Genomic DNA, 12927 nt, shown 5'->3' with positions numbered 1-12927 from the left:
ATGGAGGAACATATTTCTCTCTCACATGCAGACACGCAAACTTTGACTCATTACGTGCATGAGAGAGTGTGTGCTATGTGTGTGTGTGTGTGTGTGTGAAAATAAAAAGAAACATATTTTTGTTGTGTGAAACATTAATACACTGTGTGTTTATTCAACTCTAATTTCAATCATGTTTGCAACATAATTTGTTCTGATGGTCAAGAGAAACAGGCAATAAATATAAGTAATCCGTGTGTGTGTGTGTGTGTGTGTGTGTGTGTGTGTGTACATATATATATATATATGTATGTGGGTCAGGCAGGGACATGAATGCCGGGTGTCTGTGTTTTTGTGTGGACACCTGTATGTTTCTGTGGAACGTGCACAGGCTGTGAAAACGAGTCTCGCCTTGAGACAACAAGGGCTTATCTATGTACAGAGCAATAAAAAAAAATCAATCACTGCAGGATGCTAGCCATCGCATTTTGTGAAATTGTGTGGGAATTTGTTCCGAACAAATGAAAATGTTAACCCGAAGATGGCGCTGGATGAAAACTTAGGGGTTCACCAAAGTTATTACAGTTCATCCTGAGGGGAGCATGAATGACGAAATTTTGATGGCAATCCAACACTAAAAAAATAAATAAATATATATATATATAAATAAATAAATAAAAAAACAACCTGAATTGTGACGCTGAGGAAAAGTCAAATGTCCAATAAAATGTAATGATAAACCCTCCGATGGCTGACGAGATATTTCAGTCTGGTCCACTTCAGTTTAGGATCCTTGCTGCAACAGTGAGGCACTAGCTTAAAAAATGTCAAATATATTTTGAAGGCTAAACTTCAGCCTCGAATAAAAGCAGCTCAGTGTGTCTGTCTTCAGGGTCGTGGTTACATTTTTTAAATACTGAGGTCGATTACATAGATATCCTCTCGCCAATGAAGGATTAAGTGTTTCCTTTTTATTTCCCAGCATGAAGGTCTGCATGAAAAGCTGCTTCAAAGCCAAGGGAATTAGATTCTGCTGGACCAACAAATACTGAATCAACCACATTTTTTCTCTTTGGCTGAGAAGTTCAGATTTGCTCTGATTATCTTATATTTTCATCAGTTTCGTCTCGGATACATTTCCATCCAATCAAAAATATCTGTCAAAAATTAGGCTTAAACAGTGTTTTATAGCTGTATGAACAGGTGGTGGGTTGTGTTTTAATGAAAATAAACTCATCAAATCAATTTTAATTGATTTTATATTTTTACAATGATGCATTGATGTGTTTTTTTTAACACCCTTGGATGGTGCAAAATGAGAACTAGACTCTGCCGGCTTCCCAAGCTGCCACTCAGTTTCAACTCAGTGGGTCTGTGTGAATTTAAGCACAACGTACGCACTGTGTTGTATCTGTTTGTGTCTGTGTCTTTGTGTGTGTGTGTGTGTGTGTGTGTGTGTGTGTGTGCACTACACACAGCTGTGTGAAGTCAGCACAGGACAAAAATAACTCCCTGTCCTCTTTAGTCACAGCTCAGTTCCTCTTATCTGCTGTCGCTCGGCTCTCAGCATCACTTGCTTTCCCTTCGCACACACACTCACACACACACACAGTCAGCCAATCAGAGGTCAGAAAAGGGTCACCTTTGCTTACCTGGTCTCCCGGGTGACGAGGAAGAAGCTATCATCGGGGGCATCGATCCAGTTTGGGCGTCTTTTACGGATCATCACTCCACCTCGGGTGTTTCCACTGCTGCTGCTGCGGCCGTTGTGCTGCAGAGAGACAATTAAATGTTACCTAATGACAATAATCAGTGATTCAGTGGTGCAGGATTTGCTATTACAAAAAAAGTATAAGACACCTACGAGGAGGGGTGCACCTGTTGTACCTGGGTTCTCTGCAAAAACAAAGCCACAGCAGTGAGAGAAAGATGCAAAGTATGCATGAGGGAATCTGTCAGTTGTGAATAGTATTGATTAGTTTGTTACTTTTCCTATTTACAAGTGGTGCAACAAATGACTGTGTTTCAATTTCAGTAAAAATAGTGAAGTTACCAATAAAAAACAAAGTGTCAGACTGAAGTTGAATCATCCAAATTATCCAAATGACCCCCATCTGCTGATTCGTTTTCATTAGAATTAGTTGTCATTCTCTCCAACGAGCTAGTTTAGATAAGAAATGGCAGAAAAGGTTATCAACTCCGGGTGTATCTCCACTAATCTGATTTTATCAAGCAAAAATGATCACAAGAACATTAGATATCAACACTGTTTGGTCCCCAAGGTTCATTCACATCAGAAGTAACTTAGTTAAAAGCAAGAGGGGATGCATTTTCCAATCTTTTTTGGGGGGAACACGTCACGACTTTTGCTTCTGGGCAGGATTAAGTTAAGGAACAACAGTCTAATTGGAAAAACAAGCCATAATTACTTTTGTGGAATTAGTTTTTTTTTTTGGTGTTTGTGAAAGAAATGAGTGTCTGTGTGCGTCTACCTGAGCGCCTGTCCGGCTCAGCCCTGCTGTGGTGATGGTAGCTGCGTTTTCCCAGCATGCCATGGGGGCCGTGCGGGAGAGAGGAGAGTAGGCGTCGAGGGGGAGGCGTCTGCAGGCCCGGGGTGCGGTGGGAGCGAGGGGCGTGAGCTGCCGGACGGGACTCTGGAAGAGACACCACACTGGAGCTGCATCAACTGGCTCCCATGGACCAGCAGAGTATTTCTACTCATATTTGATGGATTTGACTGTTTAATACTTTTTCATTCAGTAGAACGGAGTAAAAAAAGACTGATTATGATCAAATTTACTGTATTGATTTACCTAGAAACTGGAGGACACTGGTCAGAGTGCTCCTTTGGGCGGCTCTGGTTTTGGGTAGGCGAGTCCCCTGCCCTTCTGACACCCTTAACATGTCTAAATCAAACACACACACACACACAGACATTTTACAAAACCATTGCAGTGTTTCTCAGACTGCATAAACTCCCTCTACTCTTTTCTGCCTGACTAAGAATACTAAATACTGTTGAATATTTATGCAGAGTCATGCATTTAAAAAACAAAGTCAGTGTGTAAACTGAATTCTGCAGTTTTATAAAAGGGGAAACCTGTTTATGATTGGAACAAGGACGTCTTATGTAGATGAAAATGACCTGTTCTCCAATGTGGAGCAACATCACAAGATGCAGGAGTCGATGCACATGAGCAAATCACTCTGAGGTAGTAATATGGTGGCTTGCTTCCAGGGATGGCATGAACACTAAAAACAATCATCTCTCCCACATGCACATAGAATGTTCAGTACATGCTTACATGCACACACAAACAAAAAAAGAAAAGAAAAACGTATTGTAAACACACATACATGAGAATATGGAGGCGTTATGAGAGCAGGCACTGAAGGTTGAGTCCATGCTGGGGAGGGGAGGCGTGCCGCTGCGGTTCCTCTGAGTGTGGTGGAGTTGATGGACAGATAACATGGACACATGAAGCACAAGGACTCGGAAGAGATGCTTTCAGGTGTGACTTTATTGGAGGTCTACTCTCACTTTCACACAGTGATGAAAGAAAAGAGCAAAAAAAAGGAGGTAGAAGATGAGATGAGAATATTGCAACAGTTGTTAGAAAATGGAGGACGACAAGGAGGCAAAGTGGAGGGGGGGGGGGTTGGGGGGTGGAGGGGGGATGGTGGTGGCTCTGAATGGTAAATCCTGGCCGCAGGATTTACAAGACAGAAGAGGCAACAGGATGGATTCTTATGAATATTGCATGATTTGAACACAGGAGGAACAGCTGAGTGGATGGCATGGCGAGAAACCACAGTCCAGTAAATGGCTTCTTATGGCCTGAGCCTGGTCTACAGAGAGGGTGGGGTGGGGGGGTGGGGCGTGGCGGGGATTGGGTGTGGGTGGGGTGGGGGGGTGCAGCCAGCAGCAAAAAAGCAAGAGCAGCTAGTTATTCCCACACAAGTCAGTCTTAACTTTCAGTTTTAACCTCCCTTCTTTCAAGTTTCATCAGTCCAAAGCTCATTATCAATCCATTCATTTTTGTCTAATACACTCACAAAAACACACGATTAACAGCATGAGGAGAAATGCGTGCGCAAAAAAAAAAGAAAAGAAAAGAAAAGAAAAAAAAAGGAAAAAAAATGTTCTAAAATAAAAATGGTGATGGCAAACACAGTGAAGCTGAGATTCAGTATTTACAATAAACATTCGTGGCTGAGACAACTGGTTCAGCCATGACAGCACAGAGTGGGCACGCCTTTACCACGGGCGCCGTGCAAAATAGAGCTTCTCTTAGTAAAATACATTTTCTCTACATCTAACTTCAGCAAATATATGGCTCAGACTAGAATATGACTTCTATTGGAATCCTATGACAGTCTACTTGTTAATGACAGGAGCAAAATCAGTTATTAAGTGTGGATTTTCAAAGTGGGTGTTTGTGTAGAGTAGCCCTGTTGACCAATAAATCTTTGTGTATAATTCCAACAATGGCTTTCAGTTCACAGTGACTAAAGAACTGTAACAGATAAAAGAATGAAAAAAATAAAAAATAAAAACACGAATGAAAAGATGATCAAAACTCATAGTTATGAGGACAGGCAGTCTTTATTGGAAACAGGGGGTGGGAGAATACAAAAACCAAAATAATAATAATAACAATAATAATAAAAACAGAAAGAGAGACAGACGGGGAGGGGGCGGAGGCGGGCAGAGATGGGGTTTGATGGTGGGGCAGTCAGGGTGAGAAGGGGTGGTGAGTGTGTATGTCGGTGTGTTTGTGTTTCTGTATGTCTGCATATGTTGTGTTTTGTGTCTGTAGGTGTGTGTGTGTGTGTGTGTGTGTCCATGTGGCAGAAGTTAGGAGGAATTGAAAGAGCTCTTACACTCTGCCTTTATGGCCCCACAGTTAATGGGGACAAAGGGCCGGCGCGCAGCGCGGCGCAGCCTGATGATGTCACGGCACATGTGCCGGGCCAGCTTGGTGAGGCGGGTGGCCTGCAGCAGGAAAGCTTGCTTGGTCTTCATGGAGGACTTGGGGCTGCCGCTGTTTCGCATGGGCACCATGTGGTTGGACTGGCGAGGAGCGTGACCTCGTGAACGAGACTCCTGGGAAAGAAGGAGGGAGAAACAGAGAAAAGGCCACTGAATGCACTGATGGCAGCTGATAGAAAAACATTTTAGGCAATATTGTTGCTTCTTCATACATGAATATTTAATATCAGATTTGAAACAAAGTTTTCAGTGGCATCAAAAAGGTTATTCTCTGCTCCATTAGTCTCCATGTCACAATGTGTTTTGTTTTTAAAGTACTCTAATGCCTAAGACACGTGGAAGCTGCACTTTCTAATGGGTTAGTTGTTATTATGTCTCCTTCGCACAAAATAATAAACTCAGCTGCCAGTGAAATGTAGTCAAATAAAAATAAAAGCAATAAATCTTACCTTCATAAAGGTTAATAGAAAGTTCAAGCAATTTCAGCAGAGTATCAACTTTATGGTCATTTTGGAGGCTGTAGTTCTATTTAACTGTATTATGTTAAACTGAGAGGTGAATGTGACCCTGTTTATGTCAATGAGAGCAAAAATAAGGTTGAATCAACATGTCCCTAAAACAGCTTCAGCAAGAACAGAACATCATAATCTGTGTGAAGGCAGGATTTATAGCAAAGCCATTAAACATAACTGCATTAAATAAACCGGCATGTGAGTGTACATTGTGGAATGGCAGGAAAAGCACAGGTGTAATTAATACCATCAGTAATGGCTGCACTCCATTTGTATTAGCTTACTGCTGATGTGCATTATGGCTCACTGTGATGGCTTGAAAATGGCTCTTCAATTAAAAAGATTAGTCATTTATGTTATTGGTTACAACTGAGCTTCTCCTGTCAAAATGAGAGCTGTGAAAATGCAGCCTGGAATCAGGGTAGGACTTTGGTTTCTGCATTGCGTCCTCTGCAAATCAGTCTCTAACAAAGAAAATCTGTGGTTCAAAAATGGACCTTGGTTTATTTATGTCTCATTTCCTTACATATATAATACACCTTTACTCTTTTGCATTGCAGCTGCATTAAAATTTCCATATGCGTGATAAAAAAATAAAAGGATAAACTACAGTCACAGGGTGTCTGCAGTCTTCTGTGTGGCCTTTTCAACACCAGTTATAAAGACATAAAAAGGATAGACTTTGCCTTCAACTGTCTGCTGTGGATGTTTAAAAAAAAAAAAAATCTCTCGGCTGGTCAGTTTTTCTATAACAGGTTCCAGCTGTAAAATTGGAAAGTGTGTGAATCTATTAACAGCGAATATGTGAGATAGTGTATGTGAAGCTTTGAGCTCACTGAATAATTGATGTTACCGACTGAAAACATCACTTAAATACCATAGATGTTAAATTCTAGAGAGGAGCAGTTGTGTGGCTTTTGTTTGACACTTAATTGTAATGTACAGCATCTGGCATTTGCAGCTGCCACACCCTGATTCAGACACATTTACCCGTGCTTTCTGACTGAGCTTACGTTGCTTGCTGGACTCGGGGAGGTCCTTTCCTCTGGGCCTTCTGCTCTGCTCGGCATCTTCAGGCCGCCATACTTCTTCCAGTACATCCAGCAGGAAACGCACAGGCGGCACTGCATGTTTGGAGGCCCCCATGAGTACCACTGGGCCGACTGCATGGCTGTTAATGTACAAAATGCATTAATGCTCGTTAGAGGCATCGAAGGAGGCGGTCTCAAGACGATCAGCACATTGATCTTTTTTTTCCTTGCTTACTCTGGTTTCTTGCTAAATCATTGTATCAATATCCATAATCAAGGAGTCACAGTGGATGCTTCTTTATTGACTGTTAAGCACCTACAGTGTCCTAACAAACATCAAGAAGCTGTCTGCCCATATATACGGGGAAGCAGAATAAAAGAGAAAATGAGAGTTAATAGTTGGGCTGTTTTGTATCTATTTTTTGATTTTGATTCTGCTCAACAATTCTGGTTCTTTTCAAATCCTGATTGATGACATCCACTCTGCTCAGAGCTTGAATGGTTGAAGTTCAGCTTCTAATACAAACATGAGATCTTCAGTTGCTGCATTAAAATGAAACCTTTCTACTCACTAACCTTGTGAGGCTTTTATTGTGAAGCTGCTTTATTTCCCTGTAGCTATAGTCAACAAAGCAGCAGACCAGTTTGTGTATTAAAAAGTATCTTTTAACAGAATCCTGGTGGAGCACGTACCATGTGGGCTTAGTCCTAACTGCAGCAGCCATGGGTTCGGGTCTGACCCATGGCCCTTTGCTGCATGTCGTCCCCCCTCTCTCTCCCTGACTTTCCTGTCTATTTCTCACTGTCCTATCAGAATAAAGGCAAAAATGTCTAAAAAAAAAAAGAAAAAAAAAAAAAAAGAAAAAAAAAGGTCAGATTTCTTGTTTGCAGCTTTTTAAATGTGAGAACTTGCACTTTATCTGTTTTGTGTCGAACATCTTTGGGTTTTTGGACTGTTGGCCCGGACAAAACAAGTGATTTGAAGACATCACTTAGTGAAGCTGTGATGGGCATTTTCATCATTATCTGACAATTTACCATTAAAGAAGAAATCAACAAACCTGTTAGTTGCACCTTAAGTAGCACAATAGCTCCAAACTTTCAGGAATTGAAGGCACATTTCTAAAGCATCCCTGGTTCTTAGAAACCAGTTTTAATTCAGAGAGCCATAGAGAGCCAAATGAAGGCAGAGATGCATCACTGGATTAGTAACAGCTGTCTAGATAAATAAGCAGATAAGCAGTGATGGTGAAAATTAAAGGAAAGCGTCTCTTCTAGTCTCTCAGCTTCATTTGTTTCCTTTTTATTTCTAAATTACCCGTTCACTGCCCTTGTGATTTAATTTTACACAAACACACAGACACATACACACACACAGACACACACACAGACACACACACACACAACTCACTATAGCAGCTCTCGCAGGCTCTGCCCCCTCCTGCTGCATGGTAGGACCCGGGGCCTGCTCCATTCACTGTTGCCATTTTGCCATTGGTCATTGAGATCTGGTTGGGGTTGGGTTTGTTACTGTAAGATTAAAAAAAAAAAAAAAAAAAAGATTTAAGAAAACACACCGACACTATAGCTGCCCTCTGCAGTGCTATAAATTTAAACAAATGATCATTTTGTAGCCACAACTACAGCAACAAAGCCAACCTCTATATCTGAGTATTGAACTGTGAAATGAAGTGACTTACTATGTGGGGATATAAACCTGCTTCAGTTTGCTCTCTGCCTCTGCTGCCTTCAGTCTCTTCTGCTCAGAGAAAAAAACGGATGGAGAGATTCATTAAAACCAAAACAAAACCAACTGTTGGGACAAAAATCTTGATTGTTTCACACCTTTCAAAATCATTGCTAATAGGCAGCCTGGAAATAGGACTGCAGGATCGCAAAGACAATCATTATCAAAATTCATCAAATGTGTCAATGCATTTCTAAAAAGGTGTTGTTTCCTTTCTTCCTGATGTGATAATCTGCAACATCCAATTAAATGAAAAGTCACACCTCTGTCAAACCAATGTGTTGGCAAACCAGTTTATGGCAAATTCACAAAATTCACTTCAGTTTATGATCCACAAGATCGGTATTTTTTTTTCATGGCGAATACTACTACTACTACTACTACTGAGCCTGTAAATAGCTGTATAATGGGTCACAGATTGGTTTCTAACACACAATACGCTTTGATTGAAAGAATTAATGAATGTACACTGAAACTTTGTTTACAACAAAATTCCATGGGGCACTTTTAAGCTTTGGAATTAAAGTAGTTTTTTCAGTGTTCATCAAATTAAATTCAAGGCTTTTTTAAATACCACACAGAATTGAATACAATTTAATGCTGGTTTCCATGGTCATACCAATCAATGGATGACAGAAAACCAGTAGAGACAATAATCCTACAATAGGCCTCAGATTTCTGCCAGTACTTCCCAGCTGTGTGTAACAATTCCCAGTAATATAATAAATCAATTAGAAGCACCTGGACACAGACACATGACAGGAAATTGGTGGGACATTAACCAATTAAAAAATAATTCGTTAATTTAAGTTAATTTGAGTTTTTTGCTAAAATAGACACTTGGCCATTATGAGGTGATGAGTTTCCTAGCTATGACAGAAGGAGAAAAAAAGTTCTAACTGATGTTACTGTCTACAGCAGGAAGGAAAAATATTCAAGACATTTGTAACTGAAATTCAAGATTTTTTAATACCTTCTGAGGGCTTTTGAGGGACCTGAATTCAGTGCTTTTTAAGACTTTTCATGACCTGCTAATACTTGGTCAAATGTAAAGACTAAAACTCTTCTATCAAAAACTGTCAGAGTGTCCACATCACAGGACAAAGCCTGAAAGAAATACTTCATTTTATTGTTTTGAAAAGATGTAATAAGTCTCACCTGTTGCACGTATCTGTCTGTGGTCTTCCACATGTAGTAGTACTCTATGATACTGGTCAGAGACTTCCATGGCAGCTTCACAAGAGGAAAGAATATAGTCGGGTGGGGTGGGTGGGCAGACAGAGAGTAAATTAATGATATTAATATCTCATGTTCTTGCCATCTGGGTGCGAATGTCTTCATGTATATTCATGAGCGAGAGGCATCGTGACCACAGAGGCTGAAAGCTACCAGCTTTGCTTGATTCTGAGCCTCTGCTGACAACACACACTCTCACACAGACACAGACAGTGATTCACACATTTAATAAGTATTCATGAGCACCTGGTGCCACCGCATACACCCATATCCCGCCTTTATTGTACAGAATAGGTAGATGGCGAGAGGGAAAATTCAGCAGAATCAAATAGGCACTCCCTGTAGGCTTGAGAGGATGGCTGTTAAAATTGGTAATTTCTTCCTTCACAGAGCAGCGTCTGTGGTGAGCTTAAATTCATCTCAATTACAACAGATTCCCATTGTGACACGTTTTCACCGCGGGACAGAGAAGTATCAAGTCCACAGAAAGTTAACTCAAATCACTCCTGCAGCATGATCGAACGTCCCCACTGCATGACAAACAGCATGCTAAGTAAGCTTCAAAAAGTCGTGTATTTCACCAAAATACATCTAAACACACAGCTACTGTTTGTAGTTTTCACAGCGCCGTGGTCTATTATGATTGGCTCGTGTTTATCATTAACAGCACACCATGTAAGCCGATACAAGCTGACGACAGCTGCTGTTCTTGTTTAAGAATGAAACATCCAACAGACCCTCTAGAGCCCAGGTTGAATTTGTCATAAGTTTTTCTTTGTTTAGCATCTTTTAAACTGTCCTCATCCCACATACATGCACAAATATAGCAGAAAAAAAAGAAAATAAAACATAGTGCCTAATACTACCTAAAAACCTGTTTCCACAGATAGGAGGAAGCACCGGTTCATTGTTCATCTTAAGGACAGCTGCGAAGACATTGATAGAGTCTAGTTAGCCAATAGCAGTTGCCATAAGCAACCAGGGTCGAGGGACTGAACAGTCATAATATTTGTGCCCTTGAGGGTCCACCCTTGGGGAGGACATAGGTAGGTATCGCATGCTATGGTCCCATGAAGAATATACTTATGAGTGTTGTATGGGTTTGAATACACCCTTCAGAATTTGGTGGCATTGCAGAGTGATAACTGGTATTACTCATCTCTCCTGAAACTTCTTCCATCATGAGTTAACCAGCATTTCTATAACAAAACTATAATACAGTCCATTTACAAGTTAAGTGATCATATTCCAACTAATTTTTGTGCCTCGTCATTGAAAGTCACTGAAAATATCAATAATTCAGTTTGAAATGTTTTTGGGCTCCAGACATTAATCAAATTCTGTGTGAAATCCGAACATTTCAACTGGTTTCTATGTTTGTCTCTCCATGATATGCATGATAAAGTAATGCTAATGTAAATTAAACATGTTTGGGTTTTTCACTGTTTAACAGTCAGACTCCAGAGGGTGACAGCCACTTTTCAAGCCCATAGAGGGTCAACACTTTATGCTTAAACAACAGACTTTGAACAAGCAAAAGATACTGAATTTTCTCTCATTTTCTCATGATGATAAACTAAGGAATTCTTAATCAGTCAGTCAATTTTGGAGTCCAGGGGGAAAAGTTTAGCCACATCTAGGGCTGACTGAACCGTATAGCTTGATTTGTATATAATACACATCTATTAATTTGCAATTAGAATCATGGTTGACAGCAATTCAAAACATAATATTAAAATACTGAAATTTATGATGTAAACCAAAGGTTTCCCTATCAGACATTATGTTTATTCAATCACTTTGGCACCCCAATGGCAATTAACAGATGACTGACACTCCACAAATTCCAGCTGTTATGGCTTTATAAAAGCCAGCGTGAGAGCACAGTTATAAACACACACTTACAAAGTCTTGTCGGATGTCGTTGAAGTCTTTTCCGTATTTCTCTAGTGCCTCTTCGAACATAGCGGCTTCTGAGGCGCTCCACTCTTCCATCTCATCCCTGCAGAGCACTGGACCGCCCGCTGGGACCAGTACACTCAGCGCACTGGACAGGTCGTAATTATGGCGATGCAGTGTGTCCATTGCATGGAACTGCAGCCAAGGGACACAATCCATCATTTAAATCACAATCGGATAATGATCTGTGTGTGTGTGTGTGTGTGTGTGTGTGTGTGTGTGTGTGTGTGTGTGTGGCCAACTCACCAGTGTGATATCTCGTGAGGCTGCAGCCGCACTCATGTGTAAGCTTGGTTGTCTGACTGAGCTGCTGCAGTCCAACGCTCGAGCAAAGGTCCCAACCGCCCTGAAAATATATGCATGTAAACCACTAAAAGTAAAGAGCCCTCCTTGTGGTATGAGCCACCCCTCAAACAACAATAATGTGCGTTTATTATTTTTGCCCTCACACTTTTGCATTATCATACACAAACAGAGGGAAGTAATGGAGTTGAATATCATATCCTTCACAGCAGGAAGGGTCATAAAGTGTCTTTACTAAGAATGGTTCCTGGAGGAATCAGGGTTCATCACAAGCCGCTATCTGAAACTTTCCGTTTGGTCGGTTTGAGCGGTAGGCTGTCCGAGTAGATGTCTGAGGTGAAGAGTGATTTACCGTGCCACCACTAGGAATTGGTCTATCTGTTTGTTGGTGAGTGGACACTCTGGATCCCACAGCTTCTCTTCTAGCTTCGACTGGTCCCTGTCATCTGCCTCACCTGCAGGACACAGAGACGACAGCTTCACCACAGGCTGAAGGTGAAGAAATCGATTTATAATCCCCGGTTGTTTGCTACAAGTCAACTTCATGATTACAAAGCCCATGAAATTGCCTGGAAATTGTCCACTTACTGCTGAGAAATCACACCTTTCATGATTGATTGTTTTAGAGCAGTCCTTTTACCAGATCAGAGTTTAATCTGTTATGAATTTATTCATCTCAATGTACATGTTAATCTCCACTGAGATGGTGATAAGATCAATTTCTCTTAGCCTTTCTTTTTAAATAAATGCATAAACACATTTCTCTTTTTTTAGACTGTCACCTCTACAGCCTCTAAGAAATGTCAAAACACCCAGAAAATCTCAAATGAAAATTGTGGATGCACATATTCTACAACTTTTGTTTACATTAGGACAAGAAAAAATCAATTTCCTCGCTCAAGTTGTGAGGTGGTTCATTTTCAAGTCAGCTGGACGATGGAAGATTTACAGAAACTTTCCGGCTGCATGTGTGAAAGAGGCTCAGAGTCAAGGACAACATCATTCACTGATCATGTCAAACCTGGATACTCAACACTTACTTGACCTATTAGTTAACTCATCACTTAAGCTTCAACCAGCCAAAAAAAAAAAGTATTTCCTCCATGGTTACCTTTCCCTGCTGTAACCCTTTGTGGATAATGTGGCTTGGGAAAGAAAAACAAGCTT

General features: G+C 40.8%; 1 protein-coding gene across 6 annotated transcripts in view; it reads right to left on the bottom strand.

The window, feature by feature from the left end:
* mta3 (metastasis associated 1 family, member 3) overlaps positions 1–12927 on the bottom strand; it is a 28128-nt gene that overhangs the window by 6461 nt on the left and 8740 nt on the right. For 3 of the 6 annotated variants that reach the window (XM_056366130.1, XM_056366132.1, XM_056366131.1), the window contains 12 exons: positions 12113–12215; positions 11704–11803; positions 11404–11592; positions 9421–9495; positions 8216–8274; positions 7927–8045; positions 6498–6655; positions 4864–5086; positions 2793–2885; positions 2472–2633; positions 1844–1875; positions 1632–1750 (listed from right to left, as the gene is read on the bottom strand). In XM_056366130.1, coding sequence (XP_056222105.1) covers positions 1632–1750; positions 1844–1875; positions 2472–2633; positions 2793–2885; positions 4864–5086; positions 6498–6655; positions 7927–8045; positions 8216–8274; positions 9421–9495; positions 11404–11592; positions 11704–11803; positions 12113–12215 — 1432 coding nt within the window. Of the gene's footprint in view, positions 1–1621; positions 1751–1843; positions 1876–2032; positions 2141–2471; positions 2634–2792; positions 2886–4560; positions 5087–6497; positions 6656–7926; positions 8046–8215; positions 8275–9420; positions 9496–11403; positions 11593–11703; positions 11804–12112; positions 12216–12927 lie in introns of those variants that run through there. The other 3 variants (XR_008826269.1, XM_056366133.1, XM_056366134.1) reach the window with 3 other exon arrangements.

The sequence above is a fragment of the Seriola aureovittata genome, chromosome 21, assembly GCF_021018895.1.
Source record: "Seriola aureovittata isolate HTS-2021-v1 ecotype China chromosome 21, ASM2101889v1, whole genome shotgun sequence".
Classification (NCBI taxonomy): Eukaryota; Metazoa; Chordata; class Actinopteri; order Carangiformes; family Carangidae; genus Seriola; species Seriola aureovittata.
This window is presented reverse-complemented; position numbering and strand designations above follow the sequence as displayed.